The sequence below is a fragment of the Gallinula chloropus genome (assembly GCF_964237585.1).
Source record: "Gallinula chloropus genome assembly, chromosome: 26".
NCBI classification, from domain to species: domain Eukaryota; kingdom Metazoa; phylum Chordata; class Aves; order Gruiformes; family Rallidae; genus Gallinula; species Gallinula chloropus.
Window position 1 is genome coordinate 1,054,290 of NC_140111.1, and position 24,647 is coordinate 1,078,936.

Consider the following 24,647-nt stretch of genomic DNA (forward strand, 5'->3'; position numbering starts at 1 on the left):
CCCATCCCACCCCCCACCCCATCCCATTCCCTACACCCACCCCGAGGGGTCTGGGGGGTCCCAGCCACCCCTCTCACTCCCACCTCCCGGCACAGCGTGGCACTGGCCAAGGGCAGTGCATGGCCTGACCCCCTCCAGACACACCCCCCTCCCCAAAATCGGGGTGCAGGGAGTGAAAGCAGACCCCCCCCCCCCTCCCTCCCAGTCCCAGAGGACACCCCAGGAAATAAAAGGGTATCAAGGGCCAGTGCAAACCAGTGTGACCAGTGTGAGCCTGACTAGATGGGACTGGGAGGTAAGATGGGGTGGGGGCAGCTCAGTGCCAAGCTGGGGGCAACTGGAGATTGGGGGGGGGGGGGGGCAAAACATGGCTCCTGGGGCCCCTCTTCTGCCTGTGCCCAGGGTGGGTAAACTGAGGCACGGGCAGGGGGTGGCACAGTGACTCACTTGGATGAGGGGGGTGCAGAGTGGGGGGTGTTCCTGGGACCCCAAAACACCACACCAGAAGCTGAGACCACATCAGATTTACTGACAGCAGAGGTGGGGCTGAGGGGGGGGCTGGGGGAGTTCCCAAAGAGGTCAGAGGACGTGTGGGGAGCCCACCCTGGGGGGCTGGGGGGACACAGGGAAACAGCTCAGTAGTGCAATGCCAGGGATGGCACAGGAAGCTGGGGGTGGGGGAGCTCAGGCCTGGATCCCCCCCCCTCCACACACACACACACACACCCCCTCCAGTGAGGGCTGGAGAGGCAGGGAAGTGCTACTGGTCATACTGGGCAAGGAGCAGTCCCTCGCTGCACCCCCAGGTGCACCCCCCTGGCGTGGGGGGGACACACACAACAGGGCTTTACCCTCCCCCCACTGCTCCACCCCCCCCCCCCCAGCACCGTACCTAAACGCCACCAGGGGCTGGGGGAGGGGGTGCTGTGCCCTGGGGACCCCCCACTCACCCCACATCTCACGTGCAACGGGGATGCTGAACCACCACGCTGGGGGTGGGGGGAAAGGGGGACACCCTGGGGGGGAACGGGGGGGAGGGGGCTATTGACAACGGTGCCCCCCCCAGGGGGGGTCCTAGGGCACGCGGTAGGTGGAGGTGTTTTTGGGCTCGGTGCTGGGGACACACCAGTCCCCCCCTTCCTGGCTGGCCTGGTAGTGCCGCCACGCAGACTTGTTGTAGACAGGCAGCCGCTCCACGGAGTCTGTGGACAGGGCCTGGGGGGGACAGGGGGGTGAGGAGGGTCCCAGAGGCCACAGCCCCCCCCCCGTCCCCCCCATCCCCAAGGGCAGGTCCCACCTTCAGGTAGATGACGGCGTCGGTGCCGAATCCCTCCATGGAGAAGAGCTGCAGGTCCCCCTGGAAGTACTTGGCGTAGAGCCGGGAGATGGGCAAGCCGTAGCCAAAGCCGGCCTGGGGGCGGGGGGGGGTCCCCAGGGCTGGGGTCAGCACCCCCAGGGCACCCCCAGCCTCCCCAGGCAGCACCCACCAGCGTCCGGGTGTCACCTCTGTGGTCCCCACGGCACCCCCGTGTCCCCATCACCCCCCACAAGTGTCCCCAGGGCACCCCAGTGTCCCCACTGCGCCCTCCAAAGTGTCCCCAGGGCACCCCCGTGTCCCCATTGCCCCCCACCAGTGTCCCCAGGGCACCCCTGTGTCCCCATCACCCCCCAAGGTGTCCCCAGGGCACCCCAGTGTCCCCATCAGCCCCCACAGGTGTCCCCAAGGGCACCCCAGTGTCCCCATCGACCCCCAATGTGTCCCCAGGGCACCCCAGTGTCCCCATCAGCCCCCACAGATGTCCCCAAGGGCACCCCAGTGTCCCCATCGACCCCCAATGTGTCCCCAGGGCACCCCAGTGTCCCCATTGCGCCCCTCAAAGTGTCCCCATGGCACCCCCATGTCCCCATCAGCCCAACAAGGGTCCCCAGGGGCACCCCAGTGTCCCCACTGCGCTCTCCAAAGTGCCCCCATGGCATCCTGGTGCCCCCATCATCCCCCCCAACAGAGTCCCCAGGGCACCCTGGTGTCCTTATCACCCCCCAAGTGCCCCCATGGCACCCCAGTGTCCCCATCATCCCCCCCAAAGTGTCCCCATGGCACCCCCGTGTCCCCATCATCCCCCCCACCAAGCACCCCAAAGTGCCCCCTTGACACCCTGGTGTCCCCATCCCCCCAAAGCATCCCCACCCGAGCACCCCCAAAACCTCCCCACAACCCCCCTCCAGCTACCACCCCCCCTCCCCCCGAGGCGCCCCCAGCCCCCCAGCCCCACCCCGGGGTGGGGGGGGGTCACGAACCAGGGGGGCCCCCCCGGTGCCGAGCTGGGGGGTGGGCGCGGTGGAGTACAGGTAGCTGAAGAGCCGCTCGATCTTGCGCAGGGGGACGCCCATCCCCCGGTCACTCATCTGCAACAGCCACGTCACTCCGGGGCTCCCCACACCGCCAACCAGGGGTCCCTCCAGGACCCCCAAAACCTGCCTGGGGTGGAGCTTTGGGGGGTGGGTGGGGGGTCCCTCACACACCTTGATGGAGAGGTCCTCCTGGCCCAGGGCCACCATCACCCGGATGGCCGGCAGCCGCGGGCTGTTCTCGTGGCTCTCCACCGTGGCTCTCATGGCGTTCTGGGGAGGGGTGTGTGGGGTGGGGGAGGTGGTTTAAGGGGACCCCCTGCCCCCCAAAACCACCCCCCCCACCCCAACAGGGCTGGGGTTACCTTGAAGAGCTCGAAGAGCATGTGGTAGAGGTGGGACGGGACATAGACGATGCTGATGGGCTGCTGGGAGTTGCTGGCTAGGAGGAGGAGGAGGAGAGTGGCCGTCACCTTCATCATCCTCCCCAACCCTGAATAAGCCACCTGGGAATCCCCCAAAGCAGGGACACCCTCCCCTCTCCCCCCCCGAGCCCCCCCCAGCCCGGGCTCACCGTTCACCTCCTCGATCTCCAGGTCAGGAGAGGACATGTAGTACTTGTCACACAGGAGCTTGGCCATGTTGTAGGCGTCTGGGAAGGGGGGGAAGAGGAGTCAGCACCCCCAGCAGGAAGGTGAGGGGGGGGGGGGGATTTTGCCCCCTCTTAGTTTCCATTCCCACAGACCCAGCAAGTTTTTGGGGGTCCTTTGGGGGTCCCCAAAGCGCTGCGGACACCTGGGCTGAGGCCAGCCCAAACTCGTGACATGAATGGCTCCCCAACAGGCAGATCCCAGGGCAAGGGGAAGATTGGGGGGGGGATCTTTAGCCATAACCCCCCCTCCTTCCCCAATCTATGCCCCTCCCCCGGGGGTGGGAGCCCCCCAGACCCCACAGACCTCTCACCACGTTGGCCACGCTGCAGTGGGGGTCGATGCTCCCGATGTGCTTGGGGTGCGCGGGGTTGGTGCTGCCGTCAAAGAGCAGTGCTGGGGGGGGGAAATGGGGAGGGGGGGGGACAGTGAGCACCCACCTTGGCCCCAGAGACACCCGAGACCACCCCCAGCCCAGCCCCAGCCCCGCTCCAGGTTGGGCTTCCTGCCACCCCCCCCCAGGGGTGAGGGGAAAGGGATGTACGGGGCTGGGGGGGGGACAGGGCTGGGGAGGGGGGGATGGTTCTGGGGGGGGGTCTCAGGGCTGAGACATGTCCAGGGGGCAGCTGGGGCCAGTGAGGATGCTCAGGGCGGGATCCCTGGGGTGGGTGTGGGGGGCAGGATTTGGGGAAGGATCCCTGGGATGGGGGGGACACTTGAGACAGGATTCCTGGGGCTGGGGGGGCACATTTGGGGCAGGAGAAAGATCATGTGGGCTGGGGGGACCCCACTTTTGGGGCAGGGGAAGGACCCCCAGGAGTGCAGGGGGGACACACTCGAGGCATGATCTGGGGGGGGGCACATTGGGGGCAGGGGAAGGACCCCCAGGAGTGCAGGGGACACACACTCGAGGCAGGATCTGGGGGGGGGGCACATTGGGGGCAGGGGAAGGACCCCCAGGGCTTGGGGGGCCCCACTTTTGGGGCAGGGGAAGGACCCCCAGGAGTGCAGGGGGGACACACTCGAGGCAGGATCTGGGGGGGGGGCACATTGGGGGCAGGGGAAGGACCCCGGTGTGGGGCTGGGACACTCAAGGCAGGACCCCCGGGGCACATTTGGGGCACGACACCCCCAGTCTGGAGGGGATGCCGGCACGCAGGGGCCGGGGGGGGGGTCCCGGGGGGGGGTCTCACTGTGCTGGTTGAGCAGCATGCGGATGGAGATGCGGCTCAGGTAGAACCGGTCCAGGAAGTACTGGATGTTCTGGTTGGACACCGGGTCGTCCCCGTAGGTCTCCTTGTACTCGATCACCCCCTGGGCCATGGTGGGCACCACGTCGTTGTGCCGGTTCCGGATGGTCACCAGCGCGTCCGTGAACCTGCCCAGAGCAGCTGCCTCAGGACGCTGGGATTTGGGGGAGGGGGAGGGGGACAGAACTGGGGGTACCCGGTCCGGGCAGAGCTGGGATCCAGGCCGGGTTTTCCCAGGAGCTGGTGGCACTGGGGAAAACACGGAGCGGGATCCGGTGACCTGGGGGATGCTGAGGGGAATGCGGGGTGGGGGCTGTTTGGGGAGCCTGGGAGGAGGTGGCACGGCGGGGTTGGGGATGAGGGGGTGTCATGGGTGCGCTGTTACCCCCCCTCCCCCCCCACAACTTACTGGCCCAGGGTGGCCTGGTCCTCGGGGTCCCTGTCGAGGAACTCCATGATGTCCAGCAGGCTCTGCACGTACCTGGGGAAGGGGATGGTGACCCCCCCGGCCCGCTGCCCCCCAAGGGAGGGGGCACCCCGGGGACCCCACGCATGGGGGGCACAGGGTGTCCCGGGGCACCGGCCCACATGGCAAGAGGGCTCAGCATCCCCTCAAACAGGACCCCCCCCAAAATGAGCTCAGCACCCCCTCAAACAGGACCCCCCCAAAATGGGCTCAGCACCCCCTCAAACAGGACCCCCCAAAATGAGCTCAGCACCCCCCTCAAACAAGACCCCCCCTAAAATGGGCTCAGCACCCCCTCAAACAGAACCCCCCCCAAAATGAGCTCAGCACCCCCCTCAAACAAGACTCCCCCCCACCACGAGGGGCTCAGCACCCCCTCAACCCAGCCCACCCCCCCCAAACCCTGCTGCTCCCTGATGCCCCCCCCATCCTTTGGCAGAGCCCAGGCTTGTCCCAGCAGCAGCAGCAGGACCCCCAGGGACACCAGCGGTGGCACCTCCACACCCCCCACCACGCGGGACGGGGTGGTGCGATGGGCAGCAGGACCCCCAGCAGCACCAGCCCCCCCCCCCCAGCCGGTCCCAGTCTCACCAGCTCTGCACCAGCTGCACCGAGGGGGTGCGCAGCACGCGGTCGGGCAGCAGGTTGATCTCCTTCATGATGTTGGAGAGGCGGACGGGCAGCTCCTGCCGCAGGAAGGTGAAGGAGGTCTTCTCACAGGCATTGCTGGAGCCTGGGGAGGGGGGACACAGAATGGGGGGGGACACAGCCCCACGGCTGGCTTCGCTCCTGTCCCTGCACTGGTGGGCACTGGGGGGGACTGGGCAGGCTGGAGGCAGGAGCAGGTCGCTGTCTTTGGTTGGAAGGGGACAGTGGGAGGGCTGGGGGGGCTCCCAGTGCAGCCCAATACAGCCCAGTGCAGCCCAGACTGGTGCTGGATTTGGGGAGGGGGGTACGATGAAGACCTGGGACACCCTCAGAGCTGGGAACACCCAAATGTCCCGCAGAGGGGCGAGAGCCCCGAGTGTCCCCAGCACCTGGGTGGCCCCAGCCAGGAGTTGGCGGGGGGGGATTGGGGGGGTGTGGGGGCAAAGCTGCCCCCAAGACCCTGGGAATGGGGGACACACACACAGCAGGAACGGGACTCGAGGGGGTTCCCGGTGCTGCTGGGATGGGATAGAGCTTGGGAGGGAGGGGGGGGCAGGTAGGGACCCCCAGGGTGCAGCCACCAGGCTCAGGGCGGGACAGCCCAGGGCACACGGGTAAATATAGCGCTGACATTAACACCCCGGGGGCACGGGGGGGACAGGGGCCTGGTGACAGCGCTGGGACGGGACATCTGCACCTCCCCGGGTATCACCCAGCTCATCACCTGCCTGTGCGGGGGGAGGGGGGGGGGGAGCACCCCAACACCCCCCACCTGTGGTTATTGGGGGGGGGACGTTCAGGAGGTGTGTTCCCAGCTGTTATTTACCCGGCACTGGGTGAGTGCAGGGGGGGGAAAGAGATATTTACCCGGGGCCAGGGCAGCTCCTGGGGTAACCCCCACCTCCCAACAGGGTACTCGAGGGGGTGGGGGGGGTAGAGAGGGGGTGGTCCCCCAGGCCCAGCCACACCCCAGTGTGGAGGGACAACAACAACCCCCCCCACCCCCGGGGATTTCTCACCCGGGGATTTATTTCCCGGGAGGAGGGGGCGTTTCCCCGAAGCCCCTCCCCAGAGCACCGCCCCCCCTTCCCCCCCCCCCCCCCCCGGCATATTTACCCGGGGTATACCGGGTGCATTCCGGTCCCTCCCTGCGTGGGGGGGACACACACAGCCCCACGGACACCCCCCCTCCCCCGCGGTGCCGTCCCGGGGGACCCCCCGGGGCTGGGGAGGGGGGTCTCGGGGTGGGGGTGGGGGTGGGTTGGGGTATTTACCGAAGTCCAGGAACTGCTTCATGGAGAGCGGCGACGGCGAGAACTTGCTGAAGTGCTCGATGTAGGTGGGCACCCCGGCCAGCGCCGCCCGCTTGCCCAGGCACCGCAGCAGCCGCATGGCGACCCCGGCCCGAGCCCCCCCCCAGCCCCCGGCCCGGCCCGGCGCGCTCCGCCCACCGCCGCGCGCAAACAACCCGCCCCTCCACCAATCAGCGCCGCGCCTGCCGCCCCGCCCCGCCGGGAGGGGTTAGCTCCGCCCCCGTGGGCGGGGACACAGAGGGCGCTGCTGCTTGGCCCCGCCCCCGTATGGGGATGGGTCCGCCCCTTCCGCAAACCACGCCCCCTCCGCTGGAGTAACGACGCCGCAGGGTGCTGGACACACCCCCTGGGCGTTAACCACGCCCCCTTCGGGCTTAAACCACGCCCCCAACAGTGGTTGACCACGCCCCCTCAACGGGAACACATCAGCGGTAACCACGCCCACACAACGGACATAGCCACGCCCCCTCATGTTAGCCACGCCCACCTCACTGACCGCCCCCCCCGCGCTGACCACACCCCCAACGGCCCCCGCCCTCCGCGGTAGCCACGCCCCCCCACCCGGTGACCACGCCCACACCTGTTGACCACGCCCCCTCCGTGCTGCCCACGCCGGCGGGTTTAACCCCTCGGACCCCCCCAGATCTCCCCCACACCCCCCCCGGGACACCCCCCCCCCCCAGCACACGGGGACAGCCGGAGTTACAAATCCCGGAGCGAGGCTTTATTGGGCCCCAGACTAGTGGGGGGTCAGGTGAAGGGGGGGGGGGGGGCACAGGACACCCCCTCCTCACACTCCTCCACCTCCCCCAGTACCGACCGCGCTCTGGAGCTCAGCCCCGAGCACGCTGACAGCGAATAACTTAATGCCCGGGGGTGGGACAGACAGACAGACAGACAGACCCCGGGGCATGGGCTGGGGTGGCGGGGTGGGGGGGTGGGGGGTGTCACAGCCTCACGCTTTGCCCCCCCCCTCCCAAAGCTGTGGGGTGCCGGGGGAGGGGGCGATGAGCAAGCAGGATCAGCCCCCTGCACTGCTTTGGGGAGGAGGAGGAGGCAGGGGAGGAAGGAATGAGTGTGTCCCCCCCCTTTATGTAGCCTTGGCCCCACACCCAAGGGGGGTGCAGGGGTTGGGGGTGGGGGGGGGGCGGGTAGCGAGCGTGTCCCAGCGTGCAAGGACGTGTCCCGGTGTGCAAGGAGGGGCGCAGGACACGCGCGAGGAGTGTCTGCGTGGGGCGGGGGGGGAAGGCACTGGGTGAGACCAGCAGCGGTCACGTCGAGGGACGGGGCAGGGTGGGCACATTTGGGGCTGAACCCCCCACAGGCGTGCAAGGCACGAGTGTGCAAGAGCCGAGCGTGCAAGAGCCGAGCCCGGAGAAGCAGAGGGGGGCGGAGCAGCGGCGGGACGCGGCCGCATCCCGGGCAGGACGCGGGGATGCGGGGGGGGGGGATGCGGGGATGGGGGGGGGGATGCGCTTGTGCAAAGTCCAACGCCCCCTCGTGCGGGGCGGAGCACGACGGGGCTGGGGGGGGGGGTTCGGGGGGCTGGGGGGGTCAGTAGTACTTCTCGGGCTCCTGCCACTTGGTGACCCAGTGCTTCTTGCGCCGGCGGGGCAGGAGGCTGCCGGGCGGGTAGCGCTGCTCCTGCCGGACCCGCACCGCCTGGTGCTTGGGCATGATGCGGTAGTAGCGTGTCCGCTGGAAGAAGTCGCACTGCGGGGAGGAAGATGAGGAGGAAGGTGGGGAGAGGGGCCGCAGCACAACGCCAGAGAGACAAGGAAAGAGACGGCGGAGGCAGCGAAGAGCAGAGAGACCCCCCCCACAGACCCCCCCTCATCCCTCTACTGAGACAGGCAGCGAGGAAGAGGATGCTGAAGAAGAGGAGGATGCTGCTGTAACCGGCCCCACGGAGTATTACCAAGCGGGTGGCGTGGGTGCCCTGGGGGGGGGGGGGAAGCAGCGGGGCTGCCCCCCCCGGCCCCCTCCCCACTAGTAGCTGTCTGTCAGCCGCTTGGTCTCCGAGGGCTGGATCCGCATCTCCGCCTTCTGCCCCTTGGCTTCGTACATGGCGCGCGTGTTGGCCCGCCGGAAGAAGCCGCACTGCGGGGAAGGAGCGATGGGGGTCAGGGGGGCACAGGAGAGGGTCGGGGGGGGCTTCCTGACCCACCCCCCTGGGGTTGGGTGGGGTGCAGGGGGGGGTGGAATGGGGCGCGGCGCTGGGTCATTGCACCCTCACCATGATGCGCTCCCCAGGGGATGCTGGGGGGGGGCACTGGGGACCTGGGTAACCCCTCCGAGGCAGAGCAGGGTCCCCAGGGAGTTGGAGGATCCCCCCCTCCCCCAGTCCCCTTCCATCCCTGCTGTGCAGGGGGAGATGGGAGCCACCAGCACCCTGGTCCAGCCCTGCTGTGGGTGGGAGCTTTTTGCAGCCCCCCCCCCCCCCCATATTTTGCACCAGGGGTTACGTCAGGACTCTGCTCCTCTTCCTCACCGGTGCCTTCCAGCCAGTGGAGGGGGGGGTGGCACCTTCCACCCCGCACCACAGCCAGGCGGGAAGGACGGCAGCCACTGGTGAGATGAGCCTGCCAGGCCTCAGCAGGGCTCCCGCACTCCCTTGGCGGGAGGGGGACAGGGACAGACACCCCCTCACCTTCCAGAGCAGGAGGATGATCAGCCCCAGCAGCAGCAGCCCGGCCGCCACGGCCACCAGCACCAGCCACAGCGCGATCTCAGCCGGCTGCTCCTCCGTCAGCTCCGAGTCCACGTCCACCGAGAACTGCAAAGGGCCGGGAGAAGCTTCCTCAGGGGCAGAGCTCCCAGCAGCCTCCCAGTCCCTCCCAGTAAGGGGGCTGCGGCGTGGCTCACCCGCACCGTGTGGTTCCTCATGCTGATGGTGGGGACGCGGGTGCGCAGGAAGAGCGTGGCTGTGCCGGACACCTTCACCCGGTCAAACTCCCTGAACTCCTGGGGGGTGCAGTTTGGGGAGGGGGAGGGAGGGGGGGAGTGCAGGGGAGGGCACAGAGGGGGGGTCCAGAGCTGAGACCTGGCAAACTCAGTGCCTTGGTTCAGCCCCATCCCCGAGGGAGCAGCCCCTCTGCCCATCACCCCCCCAAAACCATCGCCCCCCCCCGATGGACCCGTGCTGACCTCGATGAAGGTGCTGTTCCACACCCGGGCGCGGATGCTGAAGGTGGTGGGGTGCTGGGTGTGCAGGAGGGGGCACTCGAACCAGATGCAGTGAGCGGTGCCCTTGGAGCAGCTCTGGGAGATACGGGGAGGGGGGATGTCGGGGGGGGGGGGGGGGGTGTCAGGGTCCCCAGGACCCTCAACTCATCACGCCAGTGCCAAAGAGCAGCGGGCAGAGTGGTCCTGCCCCCCCACCCCCACCCCACCCAGCAGCACCCACTCACCAGCACCATCTCTGACTTGGCTTTCTTGCCCGTGGCCAGGGTGATGGGGGGCTCCCCCTGCTCGGGGGGGTCCAGCTCCCGTCTGCGCCTGGATGGAGCCTCCTCCTCCAGTAACTGGGGGAGGGGGGGAGGAGAAGAAGCCCCATCAGAGCCCTGACGGGTGGCTCTTTCCACCCCGGGGAGCTGGGAGCACCCGGGCCGTGGCCACGGTGACTCACGGTGAGGTTGAGGGGGTTGATGACCCCCCCGGGGGGGTGGCAGGTCTGGTTGGTGTTGATGAGGATCTGGGTGGGGTACAGGAGCCATTTGCCGTTGGAGATCTCGTAGGGCCACTCGAATCCCAGCAGGATGGTGCCCAGGCTGCCCAGCGACTCGCCCTTGGTGGTCACCTGAGGAGCAGGGGATGGACACCAGCACTCCTCCCACCCCCACCCCAAAATCCCCCCCCCCACAAAGCCTCCCCTGGGCACTGGTGGCCCCCCCAGCTCACCTGGAAGTCGAAGGTGAGGGGGCTGCCCACGTCCTGCTCCCGCTGCATGGCCGACTCGCCCACCACCTGCCCGCTGAAGTACGACTGGGAGTGGGGGGTAGTTCTGGGGGGGACAGGGGGGGCAACACTCAGACACAGGGAGCATCCCTGGGGCATCCATCTGCCCCACTCCTGGGGCACGGGGGGGGCTCTGCCCACTCCTGATACAGCCCAGTTCGTGTGGGAGGGGGATGCGAAGGGATGGGGAGGGGGTTGGGGGGGTGTAGGGGTGTGGGGGGGGCTGTGGGGGGGTTGGGGGTGCACTCACACGCTCAGTGAGGACTGGATGCTGTAGTCCACCAGCAGCTTGGCCAGCACAGGCTGCAGGTCCTCCTGGGTGCTCTGCCTGCCACAGCACGGGGGGGGGGTGTCAGCGGCCCCCAGACAGTGTGGGGCAGCCCCCAGCCCCCTCCCAACGGGGTCCCCATCCTGCCCGGACTGTCGGATGCTCCAGGAGCCCCTTCCCACCCCATGAAGCCCCTTCCCAATCTGGGAAGCCCCTTCCTGCTCCAAGAACCCCTTCCCACCCTAAGAAGCCCCTTCCCACTCCAGGAACCCCTTCCCACCCTGAGAAGCCCCTTCCCACTCCAGGAACCCCTTCCCACCCTGAGAAGCCCCTTCCCACCCTGAAAAGCCCCTTCCCACCCTGAGAAGCCCCTTCCCACTCCTTGATGAAGCCCCTTCCCACCCTGAGAAGCCCCTTCCCACCCTGAAAAGCCCCTTCCCACCCCTCGATGAAGCCCCTCCCCACTCCAGGAAGCCCCTTCCCACCCTGAGAAGCCCCTTCCCGCTTCGAGCAGCCCCATCCCACCCCGTTCCCACCCCCCAGGGACACTCACGTGGACAGGTCCATCCACACCGCGATCTCCCGCGTGTCCAGCACGATGCCGATGGCCTCGAAGGTGATGATCAGCTCCGCCTGCAGCACGCACAGACCATGCAGCAGCTCGGCCCGACCCCCACCTGCCTGCTGAGCCCCCTGAAAAGGGCTTGGGAGGGAGGGAGGAGGGGGTGGGGGGAAGCACTGACCCTCTGGTTCCTCTTGAAAGGGTTGCCCAGCTCGCACAGCACCGTCTCTGCGAAGGTACAGGCTCCGCTCTGGGGAGGGGAGGAAGGTGAGGGAGGGGAGGAAGGCTCTGGGGGAACCCGCCTTGACCCCTGCACCTTCCCCAGGCGGGGAGGGGGTCGCTGCCGGTCGCTTACCGGGCGGACAGCAGAGGGCAGCAGGCTGGGGGGCACGGTGAGGTTGAGCAGGGCCTCGTGGGCGTCCTCGCCGTTGGAGGGGGTGCTGGGCACGTTGGTGATGTTGATGCTCAGGTAGAGCTTCCGCACGTCCCGGTTGTAGAGCAGCACCTGGGTACCATTCACCCTGCCCAGAGAACAGCCACGCTCAGCACACCCGTGGGGACCCCACCACCCCCCCCCACCCAGGACAGCCAGGGGGGTGTGGAAGGGGGATGGTGGGTGGGGAGACCCAGGAGGGACCCGCTGTCACCTGGGCAGGGGCTGGTTCTGGTCGGTGACGAAGCTGCTCTGGAGCTGCAGGTTGCTGTAGCACTGGTTGTCCGAGCCACATTCCTTCTGGAACTCCACCTGGAGGGGTGGGGGGTGTCCCCGTGAGCCTGTTCCCACCCCCACAACCCCCCCTGCCAGGCCCGGGCTGCACCCAGCAGCCTCCCAGCACCTTGGTCTCATTCTCATGGGACTGGTCCTGGTTGAGGATGGGGAAGGCGTCGAGCGAGCGGGGACCCAGCTGGAAGGACCTGGGCTTCTCCACCAGCGAGTAGTTCATGGAGAGCACGATGGGGTGCAGCTTGTCCCGGATGTTGTCCTGTGGGGTGGGGCAGATCACAGCAAAGCCCCCACCTCCCTCCCCGTTCAACCCCACTGCTGCTGCCTGGCAGCCCCCCCCCCGGGTACCAGCTCCTGCTCATGAGACCCAACAAACTCATCGCAGGAGTGATGGAAGGACCTGCTTCCGCCTCCTTCCCCAGCCCTGCCCTTCCCAAACCTCTCTGCACCCCATCAGCCCTCTCCCAAGAGCCACCACCACCCCTGTCCACCCTGCCTCCAGAGCACGCCACAAACACGTGTGTGCTCATGTGTACATACATGTGCTCACATGTAAACGCGTGTGCTCACGTGTACACGCGTGTGCTCACGTGTACACGCGTGTGCTCACCAGCAGCAGCAGCTCCTGGGTCTGGCAGCGGGTCTCAGGCATGGGGAAGATGCCGTGGTAGGTGGCAGAATGTGTCCCCAGAAACCTGACCCTGGGGGGGTGCCGGTCCTTGTCAGCCTCCAGCGTGTACTCCAGGGCTGGGGGGTGGGGAGAGGAGTTTGGGGGGTTACACACACGTGTGCCCCTGACATGGGGGTTACACACGTGTGCCCCTGACATGGGGGTTACACACGTGTGCCCCGACACATGTTCCCCTGTGCACATCCCCACACACCTTGATACCCCCCCATTTGCACCTTCCCACCCCCCTTGCACAAGCACTGGTGAACACCCCCCCTCCCCGTGCCCCCTCCCACACTCACTGATCCTCTCCCTGTACGCGGGGTCCCCGGCGCTCTGGTTGTAGGAGAAGCAGACGGTCACCGTGATGCTGGGGGGGACGGACAGACACACGGACAAGGGGCCGTGAGCGGCGCTGCTGGTGCCACGAGACCAGCTGAACTGGGGAGGGGGGGGTCTGGGGGCTCACCAGGATTCAGGGGTGCACCGTGCAGGGTCCACCCTGCTGGGGGTCACCGTGAAGGTCTTGTTCAGGATGTTGATGACGGGCCGAGCTCTGGGCAGAGATGGGGGGAGGGGGGGGTGGGTGTGTGTCCGTGTGTCTGTCTGTCCATCCATCTGCCCCACCCTGGAGCTGTCCCGGGAGGTGGCAGGGAGGATGGAGGGCTGCAGGACCCCGGCCCCCCCTTACCTGAGCAGGATCACCCTCTCGGCCAAGCTGCCCACCAGAAGGTCTGGGTAGGAGTTGCCATCCACGTCCAGCCCCCCGCTCAGCGAGTACCCGAAGGTCCTCATGCTGGCGGGGCCCAGGTCCGCCCCGCTGATCACCTGGGGGGGGGGCAGGGTGGATTGGGAAGGGGGGGGAGCGGGGGGGGTGTCACCCCCTGCTCATCAGCCCCAGCGATCTGGGGATCCCCCCTCGCTGCATCCCACCCCGCAGCAGGGGATGCTGGGAGGGGGTGCGGGGGCCCTGCAGGTGCGGTGAGGGGTCCCCCACCCCCAGCAGCCCCCCCGGGGCTGTTACCTGCCGGGGTCTCTCCAGCAGCCCTTCGGCGCTGCTGTGGTAGATGTAGACCTTGCCAGGCCCCTCGAAAGGGGCCCCCACAGCGATATCTGTGGGGAGAAGCAGGGTCAGCCCCACGGGGACGACACAGGGGGGCTGCCCCATGGGACCCTCACACTCCTCAGCCCCTCTTCAATCCTCTCACACAGCCCTTCTCCTCCTTGAACACAACCCCTTCCCCCACCAAAACGCCCCCCACCTCATTTGCTTCACCCCAAACCTCTGGAGACCCCCCCCCGCCCCTCCTGAGGGTCCCCAGCCCCTCACCCTGGAAGCCATCCTGGTTGACGTCCCCGATGCTGGCCACGGCGAAGCCGAAGCCGGAGTAGCTGGGGCCGGTGAGGACCAGGTTGGGGTTCTCCTGGAAGTCCCCCACCTCGTTCATGTAGACGTAGACTGCACCCCCCACCTCCTGCTGCCGCTGGAAGTAGTAGGGGGCTCCCACCACCAGGTCCTGCCACCTGCGAGGGGGGGTCAGAGCTGGGGGCTGCGACACAACCCCTCCCCACCCCAGCACAACAAGCACAGTGGGGGACACCCCCCCCCCCCAGTAATCCACAGAAAGACCCAAAATCAATGAGACCCCCCCCACCCCAGGAGCCGTGCTCCTCCCAACCCCCACGCTTTGACCCACAGGGACCCCACTCGAGATGTGGGGTGCCCCAAGTCAGACCCCCAGGAGATTTGGGAAGGGGGTAACCCAGCTCAAGGAGATTTGGGAGAGGGGTGTATCCCAGCTCAAGGAGATTTGGGAGGGGGGTTATCCCGGCCCCTGGAGATTTTGGGAGGGGGGGTATCCCAGCCCCTGGAGATTTGGGGGGTGAGGGGAGAGGGTATTGCGGCCCCAGGAGATTTGGGAGGGGGTGTATCCCAGCCCCTGGAGATTTGGGAGGGGGGGTATCCCGGCCCCAGGAGATGTTGGGGGGTATCCCGACCCCCGCCCTCACCCATCGCTGTTGAGGTCCGCCAGGGCCACGGCGCTGCCGAAGTAGGAGCCGACCTGCTGCCCGCGCAGGACGCGGCTGCTGCGCAGCGTCTGCTCCGGGCTGCGGCTCAGCAGGTACACGGCCCCGGCGTGCTGGTACCGCGGGGCGCCCGTCACCACCGTCACCGCGTCCTGCTGCAGCACCCCGCTGCCCACCTCCACCGTGTACCCTGCCCGACCCCGGGGAGATGGGGCACAACATGGGCACGGGCACACACCACCCCACCCCCCAGCTCCCCCTTGCCATGACATCCCCAGACCCCCCCACTAGGAAGCCCTCCAGCCCTTTAACCATCACTGCCCCACAACGTCCCCAGACCCCCCCACCAGGAACCCCTTCAGCCCTTTAACCATCACTGCCCCCCCAACATCCCCAGATCCCCCAGGAACCCCGCCAGCCCCCTCCCCATCACTGCCCCCTCCCCCCCAACTCCCCCATCCCCTCCAGGAACCCCTCCAGCCATGTAACCAGCACTGGCCCCTTGCTCAAGGCACCCCTGAGGGGGCTCTGAGCCCCCTTAAGCCTCACACCAACTTAAGCCCCACCCCAAGATCCCCCCTAAACCCACTTAACCCCCTGATTTAACCCCCACCCCAAGGTCCCCCCTAAATCCACTCTCCACCACCCCCCCCAAAGGACACAGGGGGACCCCCTGCCCCCCACCTATGTAGGTGTTGCCGCTCTTGTTGTTGGGGTAGGAGAAGTCGTACAGGTCCCACATCTCCCGCTGCAGCACGTAGTCAGTACCTGCGATGGAGGGGGGGGGGTTGAGGAGTGGGGGGGTAACCGCCCAGCAGGGTAGGGGGGCACCCTCTCCCCTCACACACTGCGCGTGAGCTCACACTGTCCACAGAGGGGGGGTTGCAGGGGTGGGTAGCAGGGACATGCCTGCACAGACTAAAGGGGGTGCCAGGCAAAGGGGGTACCAGGCAAGGGGGGTGCCAGGCAAAGGGGGTACCAGGCAAAGGGGGGTGCCAGGCAAAGGGGGGTGCCAGGCCAAAGGGGTGCCAGGCAAAGGGGGGTACCAGGCAAAGGGGGTGGCAGGCAAAGGGGGGTGCCAGGCAAAGGGGGGTGCCAGGCCAAAGGGGTGCCAGGCAAAGGGGGTACCAGGCAAAGGGGGGTGCCAGGCAAAGGGGGGTGCCAGGCAAAGGGGGGTGCCAGGCAAAGGGGGTGCCAGGCAAAAGGGGGTGGCAGGCAAAGGGGGGTGCCAGGCAAAGGGGGTGCCAGGCAAAAGGGGGTGGCAGGCAAAGGGGGGTGCCAGGCAAAGGGGGGTGCCAGGCAAAGGGGGGTGCCAGGCCAAAGGGGTGCCAGGCAAAGGGGGTACCAGGCAAAGGGGGGTGCCAGGCAAAGGGGGGTGCCAGGCCAAAGGGGTGCCAGGCAAAGGGGGTACCAGGCAAAGGGGGGTGCCGCTACTCCACCTTGCCAGTTGTAGGCACCGGGAGCCCCGAAGTAGATGATGTTGGCGGCGATGCCGGCGCTGGTGCCCATCTGGCACATGCCGGTCTCGTCGGTGTCGGTGTTGGCGTTGCACATCTCGTGGTGGTAGGTCTGCCACTCGTCGCTGAGGTTGAGCCGCAGGTCGTTGCCCCGCACGTAGCACTTCCCCACCATGCGGCGCTGGTCCTCGCTGCCCGACCACAGCACCTTGGTGTAGCGGTGGGCACACGCCTGCCGGGACAGCCACGCGCCCCCCTCAGCCGCTGCGATGCCCCCCGGGGGTGCCAAATGACCCCCCCCACCACCCATCCCCATCCCTGCATTGGGATGGAGACACGGATGGTGCTGGGGTGTTACTGTGGTGTGGGTGCCACTGGGCACCCCAAACCCACCCATGATGGGTTATAGGGCACGGGGCTGTCCTGACACCCAAGAGCACCCCCCACCCTCACCCCACTGAGGAGAGGGGTCTGTGTGCCCTCCCACCCCGCAGCCACCCAGCCCAGAGGATGGGGAGGTGACAGGGACCCCCCCACACCCATGGTGGGTTATAGGGCACAACGCTGCCCTGTCACCCCCCCACTCACACCCCACTGAGGAGAGGGGTCCGTGTGCCCTCCCACCCCGCAGCCACCCAGCCCAGGGGATGGGGAGGAGACAGGGACTTCCCCCCCTCACCCCCCTCCCCATAGCATCTCTGCCAGGCCCATGAGGGAGCCCCACAGCCGTGCAAAGCACCAGCACACGCGTGTGCAAGGGCACTCACCAGCACCCTCCCGGCCGGCTGCCGCTGGCTGGCCACCGTCACCCCCAGCCACATGCCGTCGATGATGGCCTTGTCGGGCTCATCTGGGCGAGGGAGAGGCAGCGTGAGAGCGGGGACCCCCCACCCCCGCAGTGCTGGGGGGGGCAGGGGGTGTGTTTCGGGGTGCCCACGTACTCTTCATCTGGATGTCGAGGCGCTGGCAGTCGGTGATGGAGGCGCTGAGGGGACAGGCGTAGACGGCGCCCGTCCGGGTGCCATTCGCTGGCTCCACGTCCTGGGGGGCCCCAACCAGCAGCCTGGGGAGGGGGGGATGTGAGTGGTCAGGGGGGTAGCATGTCCCCCCACCCCAATGCTCTCTTATTTTGGGGGTGCAACGGTGCCCAGAGGGCACTTGGGGAGCGGGGAGGAGCTGCTCCCCTGGAGCTCATCACACCCTGGCACCCCTAAATAAAGGGGGCACTGCGCCCCCAGCCCCCTCTCCAGAGTGTGTGGGGGGATTCCCCTTGGATGGACACACACAGAGCTGGCAGCAACCAGCCTCTGTCCCCCCCAGCACCCCCAGCACCGGGACAGAACCCCAGCTCAGGGCAGAGGACAGACAGACGGACGCGCTCTTCGCCTCCTCCCCAGAGCATCCCAATCCCAGGCCTCCCCCGTCCCATCCCGCAGCGGATAAGGGGCGGGGGGGTCAGCCCGAGGCCGGCCGGGCCAGCAGAGCGGGGAACAACCGCTCGGCACAAGGCGGCTGCCGGGGCCCCTGTGCCTGTGTAAACAGCCCGGGCCCTTCCCCGCCAACCTTTGAGCCGGCGGCGGGGCCAGGGCCCCCCCGGCACAGCTGCGGCGCGTCCGGCGGACAGGCCCCCCCCCCGCCCCCCCTGCCATGAGAACCGGGTGTCCCGGCAAAGGTGGGGACCCCCCTTCCCAATTCCCCACCCTCCCCGGGTGAACTGGGACCAGTTCCAAGACGGGCACACGCGCATCCCGCTTGCCAAGAGGAATCCGGGATGGATTCACACCCCTTCCTCATCCCCCCCACCCCAGGCTGCGCTGGGGGTCTCCAGGGGAGGCAGCACCCTTCCGGGGGGGTGACTCAGGGCCAGGAGGGGCAGAGAGGTCCCAGCTGAGTCACGGCAGTACCACGCAGGGGGGAGGATGCCCGCATCCCTGGAGGGATGCCCAGGCTGAGGGTGCCCAGCCCAGCTCCACGTGCGTCATCCCCCGGGGGCTCAAAGGTGATGAAAGGACCCCAGCACCCACCTGACCCCCCCAGTTCCCCACCCCAAGGGAAGAGCTGGGGGAACCTAAGGGAGCACTGGGGGGGCAGAGGGTCCGCAGCCCTGCCGTGGGGCTGGGGGCCAGCGGGAAGACCCGGCGTGCCCGGGGGGCTCCGGAAAGGCCAGCCTTTCCGCCTGGAAGTCCTTCTGGATCCCGAGGACAATGGTGCGGGGGAGGCACGGCCCGTGCCGCGCCGGAGGAGGAAACGCGTCCCTCCTCACGGGCAGGATGGACACGGGCTGCCAGGGGGGGTAAGACACCCAGGTAGCTGCTGCAGCGCCCCCCCCCCCCCCCCCAAGACATTTTCCCAGGGCATCGCTGTAATGAGCTGGCCAGTCCTCAGCCAGGCTCATGTCTCCATCCCGCTGCTGGGAAAGGAGCTGGGGGCACGCTGTGCAGGGAGGTGGGGGTACACTGTATGGGGGGGCTGGGGGTACACTGTATGGGGGGCTGGGGCACGCTGTGCAGGGGGGTGGGGGTACACTGTATGGGGGGCTGGGGGTACACTGTATGGGGGGCTGGGGGCACGCTGTGCAGGGGGGTGGGGGTACACTGTATGGGGGGCTGGGTCACGCTGTGCCGAGCTGCGGGAACACGGGAGCCGGGCGCGTCCGGGCAGCGCTGGGGCTGCTGACTCAAAGCCCCGGCACAGGAGGAATGCGGGGCCCCAGGCAGCCCCCGTCCCGACACGCCGGAGCCCCCCCCGCGCCCGCCCGCGGACGGGCACCGCTGCGGCTGAGTCAGCGGCAGCGCGGAGGAGCCCCCGGGGGGGGGTCGGGGGGGTCCCCAGGAATGCTGGGCTGGGGATGGCAGCAGCATCCGCACCCCCCTGGGAAAGTGGGATCCACCTGTGCATAAGCAAGGGCTTGGGGGGCTCTTTCATCCCTCCTGACCCCCTAATTACACCCCCCCACCCCAATACACCTGAGGGACACGGGGGGGGACAAGGGGACCATTGTCCCCTCTTATCTGGGGAGGAAGTGACTCAGGGCAACTGCGCTGTGACTCAGGGCTGGAGGGAGATGTTGGGGTGTGTGTGGGGGTGTGTCCTGACCCCCCCCACCCCCAGCAGGTCCCACAGCCTTTGGGTGCTGCCTCCCCCCCCCGCCAAGTGCAGGGAACACATATAGCCCCTTACCCGGGGCTGTGCGACCAGGATCTGCCCCCAGCCCCCCCAAGGGGTGGTCCCAGCTTGGTGGGACCCCCACTCCAAGCACTGCTGTGTCCCACCCCCACCCCTCCTGCCAGCATCCCGTGGATCCGGGGGCTGGGAGCCGACCCCCACCAAGCTGCTCCAGCATCTCGCTGCCTCCCAACAACTCCCACCCCCCACCCCCAGCCCCACAGCTCACCTGCTGCTCCTGAGGGTGGGCCTGGGGGGTGCTGGGGCAGGGGGTGTGTGGTGTGTGTGCACTGGGGTCTTCCACCCAAGGTGCCATGGGGAGCACAGGTACCTCGATGCCAGGATGCTGGGGGGTCCCATCACAGCCAGGGCAGGACCAGTTTGCGGCACTGGTCCCACCCGGGTGAGGGGGGGACAAGAGGGGATGGGGCTCAGAGCAAAGGCAGGGACGGACAAACAGCAGCGAGAGGAGGAGACAGGAATGCGAGAGGCCATGGCCCGTCCTGATCCGCCCTGGTAACCCAGGGGGAGTGTTCGGGGGGGGGAGAGGGGGGGTGGCAGCAGCAGTGCGGGGTGTCCCTGCCAGCGCTGGGGCACTGACCAGCCCCGAAGTGCGGCTGCCTCCCCCACCAAGGGGGAGAGGGCTGATGGGGGGGGTGAAGGGGGATCCAGTGGGGTGGGGGGGGTCAGCACCAGAGGACTGTGCCATGGAGGGGGGAAGAGGGGGCCTGTGCACCCCCCGAATGGCTGCACACCCACCCCAGCTCCAAAGCCCCTCCCCAGGGTGGGGGGCAGCTGGGCAGTGGGTGCAGCACCTCATCCATCTCCTGCCCTGCTCCAGGGGTGACAAGGACCCAGGGGGTGGAGGGGGGGGGTCCGGCACAGCACCACATCCCCCACCCCACACAGCACCCAGCCCAGGGCTGGGGACCCGTCCCCACAGATTTCACACCCCAAACCTTGCCCACACCTCTGGGTTTGGGTCCTCAGGCTGCAACCCCCCAGCACCCCCTGCACCCTCAAATTGGGCGATGGGGCAGGGGGCAGGGGCTGATCCCAGCATAGCCCCCCCCCCCCTCCTCAAGAGCTGCTGCTCCAGAGGAGCCCCAAACCACCCCCCACCACCCTGACTCCCTGACCCCACTGTTGCTGCTACGTTTGCAGGGGGGGGGTGGGGGTGTCCTAAAGCGATCGACCCCCCCACACCCCGGGGGGGGCCTGAACAGGGAAATCTGCTGCTGCCCAGGCAGGAAGGAGGCGGAAGAGGGGGAGATCTGGCTCCCCGAAGCACTGAGGGACAGACAGACAGACGGACTGATGACCCCGCCCAGCCCCGCTGCGGCGCATCCGTCCCCCCTGTGCCTGGCAAGGAGCTGCGGCCCAGCAGGACCCCGGCAGCTTTTTGGCAGCCCCAGCCGAGGCGGGGGGAGCGGCCAGGCCGGCTCTGGCAACCGGCACAACCCCAGGCGAGGGGGAGGGAAAGCTGGGAGCTCAGCTGTCTGCTCGGCCGGACACGCTCCCCTCTTCCCCATCAGCCTGCTGGGACCAGACAGACACCCCCCCCAAACATCCAGCAGAGCCCCTGCTCCCCCACGCACACCAGAGGGAAACTGAGGCACACACAGGGTATCGATGCAGGTGCTGCCTCCCCTGGCAGCTGAGACCCTCACTCTCCTTGGCACACCGTGCCTCAGTTTCCCCGCATCACTCAGCGCCCACCAGGCGCTGCTGGGGTGGCCGTGAGCCGAGCCACCTCCCCCCAGGGCAGCCCGTGGGAGCAGCCGGACCCGTGGCGGCAGCCAAAGGAGTTTCTTAACTCAGGCAGGGAGATAAGGCTCCCACCTCGCCTTCACCTGGCCCGGGGAGGGGCGAGCAAACAAACCCGCCGCACGGGCTGAGCTCCAGGATGTGAAAAACACCGCAGGAGCTGGGGGTGGGGGAGCTCTGGCCAGTGGAGCCCCCCCTGAGCCCCCCCCCAGCCGGGATGCTGCTTCCCCATCTCACCGGGAACAGCAGCCGCTCCGCAGAGCATCGCTCGCGCCTCCCCACCACCCCCCCCCAAATCTATATCAGGACCAGGCCAGGCTCAGAAACAGCACAGGACATTCCCCCCCCCCCGCCCCATTCCCCCCCCTGCGACAGGGGATGGTGCAGCAGGAAACCTCCCCTTTCCTGTCCCCACCCCGCTGCGGGGAGGCTGCACCTGCCAGGGCTGGGCCGGCGGGCCAGGGGGGTGGGGGGGCTCCATCCGCTGCACGTGGCCAGGCAGGGCAGCGGGGTCACCCCGAGGTGCTGCACCCCCACTCATCACCCTCCCGCCCCCATCCCGGCCCAGCCCTGGGGAAGCAGCCCTGGGGTGATGTGGGGACACCCCCACACCCCTCCATCCTGCACCTGTCCCACCTCAGGGCATCTCCCCCCACAGCCCTGATGCCCCGGGGGAGAACAGCAGAGACCCCCCCCCGCCAAGGATGGAGCAAAGCCTCTGCCAGGCTCCTGCCCACAGCAACTGGGGAGGAAGTGGGGGGGGTCACGCAGCTCCTCAGGAGCATCTGGCCATCATCACGCCAGCATTTCTCTCCTGCTGCTTCCACAAGTGCCCTGGTACCTCCTGGACCTGCCTGTGGTGAGCGAGCCCAGCCCAGGTTTGGCAGGACCAGCCCCCCCCTCACCCAGCACCCCCCTGCCCACACCACATGCTGCCTACACACAGGGTGCCACAGGGAGTAAGGATGCGCCCAGCAGCGCTCACAGGGGTCCCCCCACGCCCCTTCCCCCCAGATGGGCACAGGCAGAGGAGTGCTCCCAGGGAAAGGGGGGGTTGAGGGGTGCAAATCCCACCCCCAACCCCCCCGTGGGGTTTAGTGCTCCAAAACCTTTTCCCCACTGAGCACGGGGCCTCCACACCTCACCAGCATCGCGCCCAGACACGCACAGGCCACGTGGCCCACGCCGGGGGAACACAGGCTGCTGCTGGGGCCTGAGCCCCCACCCCAAAACACACCCCCCGGAGACAAAGCAGCAGCCACCAGCAGCCTCTCAGGAGGACGGATGAGCTGCCCTGTGCCACGGCCAGCCAGGACCCCGACCCTCATCCCCCCTCACCAGCTGCTCCGGTGCCGCCGGAGCCGGGAACGCGGCTGTGGATGGGAGCCAGGGGGTCCCCACGTGGGATGAGGGGGGGTCCCCAGGGGGCTGGGCTGGGCTCCAGCACCCCCACAGCTGTCCCGTGGGGGGGGGGACACACAGCTTTACTCCCTCCCGGCCGGGAGCAAGACCAGGGCGTCCCACGGCAGGGTGAGCGGCCGAAATGCATCCATGGAATGCGGAGCAGCAGATGCCTCCGTCCTCCAGCAGCTGCCGACGGTCCCTCTGCCACGGGGACGGCGGGAAAGAAGGAGCCCTGGGGGGCTCTGAAGGGCCATCACCCCCCCCAATCTATCCCCCTCTCCCAGCTCCGCAGACGGGACTTCCAGGGGAGGGTGAGCCAGCAAAAACCTGTGCCCCGGAGCGAGGAAAACCCAACCCACATCCCGCAGCTTCTCCCAAGCACCGACACGCACCTCGCACCTCGGCCGGGAGGAGGAGGAGGGATGGAGGAGACGCTGCCTAGGGGAAGGGAGGGGGGGAATGGGGGGGGGTGTCTGTCTGAGCCAGGGGGACAGCGGGGGACGCGGCGAGGGGCAGCGGTGAGATCGCACGGGGGATGCACCCGCTGAAAAGGGCTTTTGTCGGGGGTTCGCTGGGCAGCGGCAATTACAGCTCCACAGGTTCCCCCCCCGCCCCCGAACCGGGGCTGCTGGGGGAGGGGGGAATGACACACGGACATGGGGCTGCTGGGGGGGAAAGGGGGGTGCTGGAGAGGGGGATGATGTACTCGGGCTGATGAGGGGAAAATAGGATTGGGGGTGGGGGGGATGACATGGGGTTGCTGGGGGGACACACACACACATGGGGGTGTTGGAGGGTGGGATGGATATAGGACTACTGGGGGGATACTGGGGTGCTGGAGGAGGGGGACGGGGCTACTGAGGGGGGGACACACAGACACGGGGCTGCTCAAGGAGGGGGGGTCACGGGCACGGGGCTGCTGGGGGGGGACACACAGACACGGGGCTGCTCAAGGAGGGGGGGTCACGGACACGGGGCTGCTGGGGGAGGGCCGGGGGGGTGGGGGGTGGGGTATCACGGACACGGGGCTCAGCCCCAGGAGGCCAGAAGGGAAGCAGGGATGTGCCCCCCCCAACCCCCACCCCCCGGAATCGGCACAGTGGGAACGGGGGCGTTTGGGGGTACCTCCCCCCACCCCAGTGCAACTACCCAACTCCATGCCCACCACCAAGCAGGTCCCCACGGAGCCCCCCCCTCAGCACCCGGGGGGAGATACCCCAGCATCACACTGAGCCCCCTCCCCAATACCGGGGTGCAGAGCCAAGCCACGAGCAGGGACCAAACACTCGGGGAGCTGGTTCACACCCTATAACCCCCCCTCTCACTGCACCCAACCCCCCCTGGGACACCCCCACCACCTCCTCACCCCTACCCCCTGGGACCTTCGCGCTGCCCCGGGGACCCCCCGCCCTGGAGAGGGCGAGGGGTCCCCGGGGCAGCACGAAGGTCCCCCCTAACCCTTCCCTGTCCCCCCCCCGCACTCACAAGCATCGCTCCCTCCGCTCCGTCTGCCGGTGCAGCGCTACCGAGAAGCCGAAGAAGCCCCCGGGGTTCGTCCCCTCCTTGAGCACCGGGAAGGCGAGGTCCAGGTTGAAGGAGGCGGCGGAGCCCAGTAACGCTCCCAGTAACGGGAACAGCAACCGCCGGGACCCCGCCATGTCCCGCAGCGGGACCCGGACCCACCGGGACCCGGAGCAGCCGCCGCCGACCGCGCCCCACCGGGGCCGGTGCGTTAAGGGGCGGGGGGGGGGGGGTGGATGGGAGGGGAGGGGAGGTAAGAGGGGGGAGGACGCACCCTTCCGGGCACACTCCTTAAAGGGGCCGCACACCGTTTTAACCCCCCCCTCCTCCTCCTCCTCCTTCTCCTCCTCCTCCTCCTCCTCCTTCTTCCACCATCACCCCCCCCCTCCCCGTCAGTACCGGGCACCTGCGGGGAGGGAGGGATGGGGGGGGGGGGGGAGGGAAGGGG

At 68.3% G+C, this 24,647-nt stretch overlaps 2 protein-coding genes across 2 annotated transcripts; both read right to left on the reverse strand.

Moving 5' to 3' along the window:
• Positions 1-515: 515 nt before the first annotated feature.
• Positions 516-6,784, reverse strand: PDK2 (pyruvate dehydrogenase kinase 2). Its single transcript, XM_084275730.1, has 11 exons — positions 6,638-6,784; positions 5,307-5,448; positions 4,659-4,730; positions 4,193-4,377; positions 3,306-3,395; positions 2,924-3,001; positions 2,715-2,791; positions 2,524-2,622; positions 2,299-2,406; positions 1,298-1,411; positions 516-1,215 (listed from the first exon to the last, which is right to left on the reverse strand). Exons 1-11 carry the CDS (start codon positions 6,753-6,755, stop codon positions 1,075-1,077), a joined length of 1,224 nt encoding a protein of 407 aa, XP_084131856.1. The 5' UTR covers positions 6,756-6,784; the 3' UTR covers positions 516-1,074.
• Positions 6,785-7,392: 608 nt separating this feature from the next.
• Positions 7,393-24,336, reverse strand: ITGA3 (integrin subunit alpha 3; the record flags this gene model as incomplete). The annotated part of the gene is made up of 27 exons (XM_084275355.1): positions 7,393-8,389; positions 9,327-9,452; positions 9,542-9,640; positions 9,824-9,937; positions 10,087-10,200; positions 10,305-10,475; positions 10,577-10,679; positions 10,884-10,961; positions 11,455-11,534; positions 11,645-11,713; positions 11,819-11,984; positions 12,111-12,208; positions 12,300-12,446; positions 12,798-12,934; positions 13,160-13,227; positions 13,327-13,413; positions 13,549-13,685; positions 13,882-13,970; positions 14,188-14,381; positions 14,868-15,075; positions 15,570-15,653; positions 16,325-16,574; positions 17,110-17,192; positions 17,284-17,405; positions 18,478-18,623; positions 23,038-23,116; positions 24,164-24,336. 27 exons carry the CDS (start codon positions 24,334-24,336, stop codon positions 8,231-8,233), a joined length of 3,381 nt encoding a protein of 1,126 aa, XP_084131481.1. The 3' UTR covers positions 7,393-8,230.
• Between the last annotated feature and the right edge of the window lie 311 nt (positions 24,337-24,647).

Coding starts and splice junctions, on each gene's coding strand:
- PDK2 (XM_084275730.1), bottom strand. CDS start 6,755: ATGCGGCTGCTGCGGTGCCTGGGCAAGCGGGCGGCGCTGGCCGGGGTG. Junction 5,449..6,637: donor GAAGCAGTTCCTGGACTTCG/GTAAATACCCCA, acceptor CCCCCTCCCCAG/GCTCCAGCAATGCCTGTGAG. Junction 2,792..2,923: donor GGAGATCGAGGAGGTGAACG/GTGAGCCCGGGC, acceptor TCCTCCTCCTAG/CCAGCAACTCCCAGCAGCCC.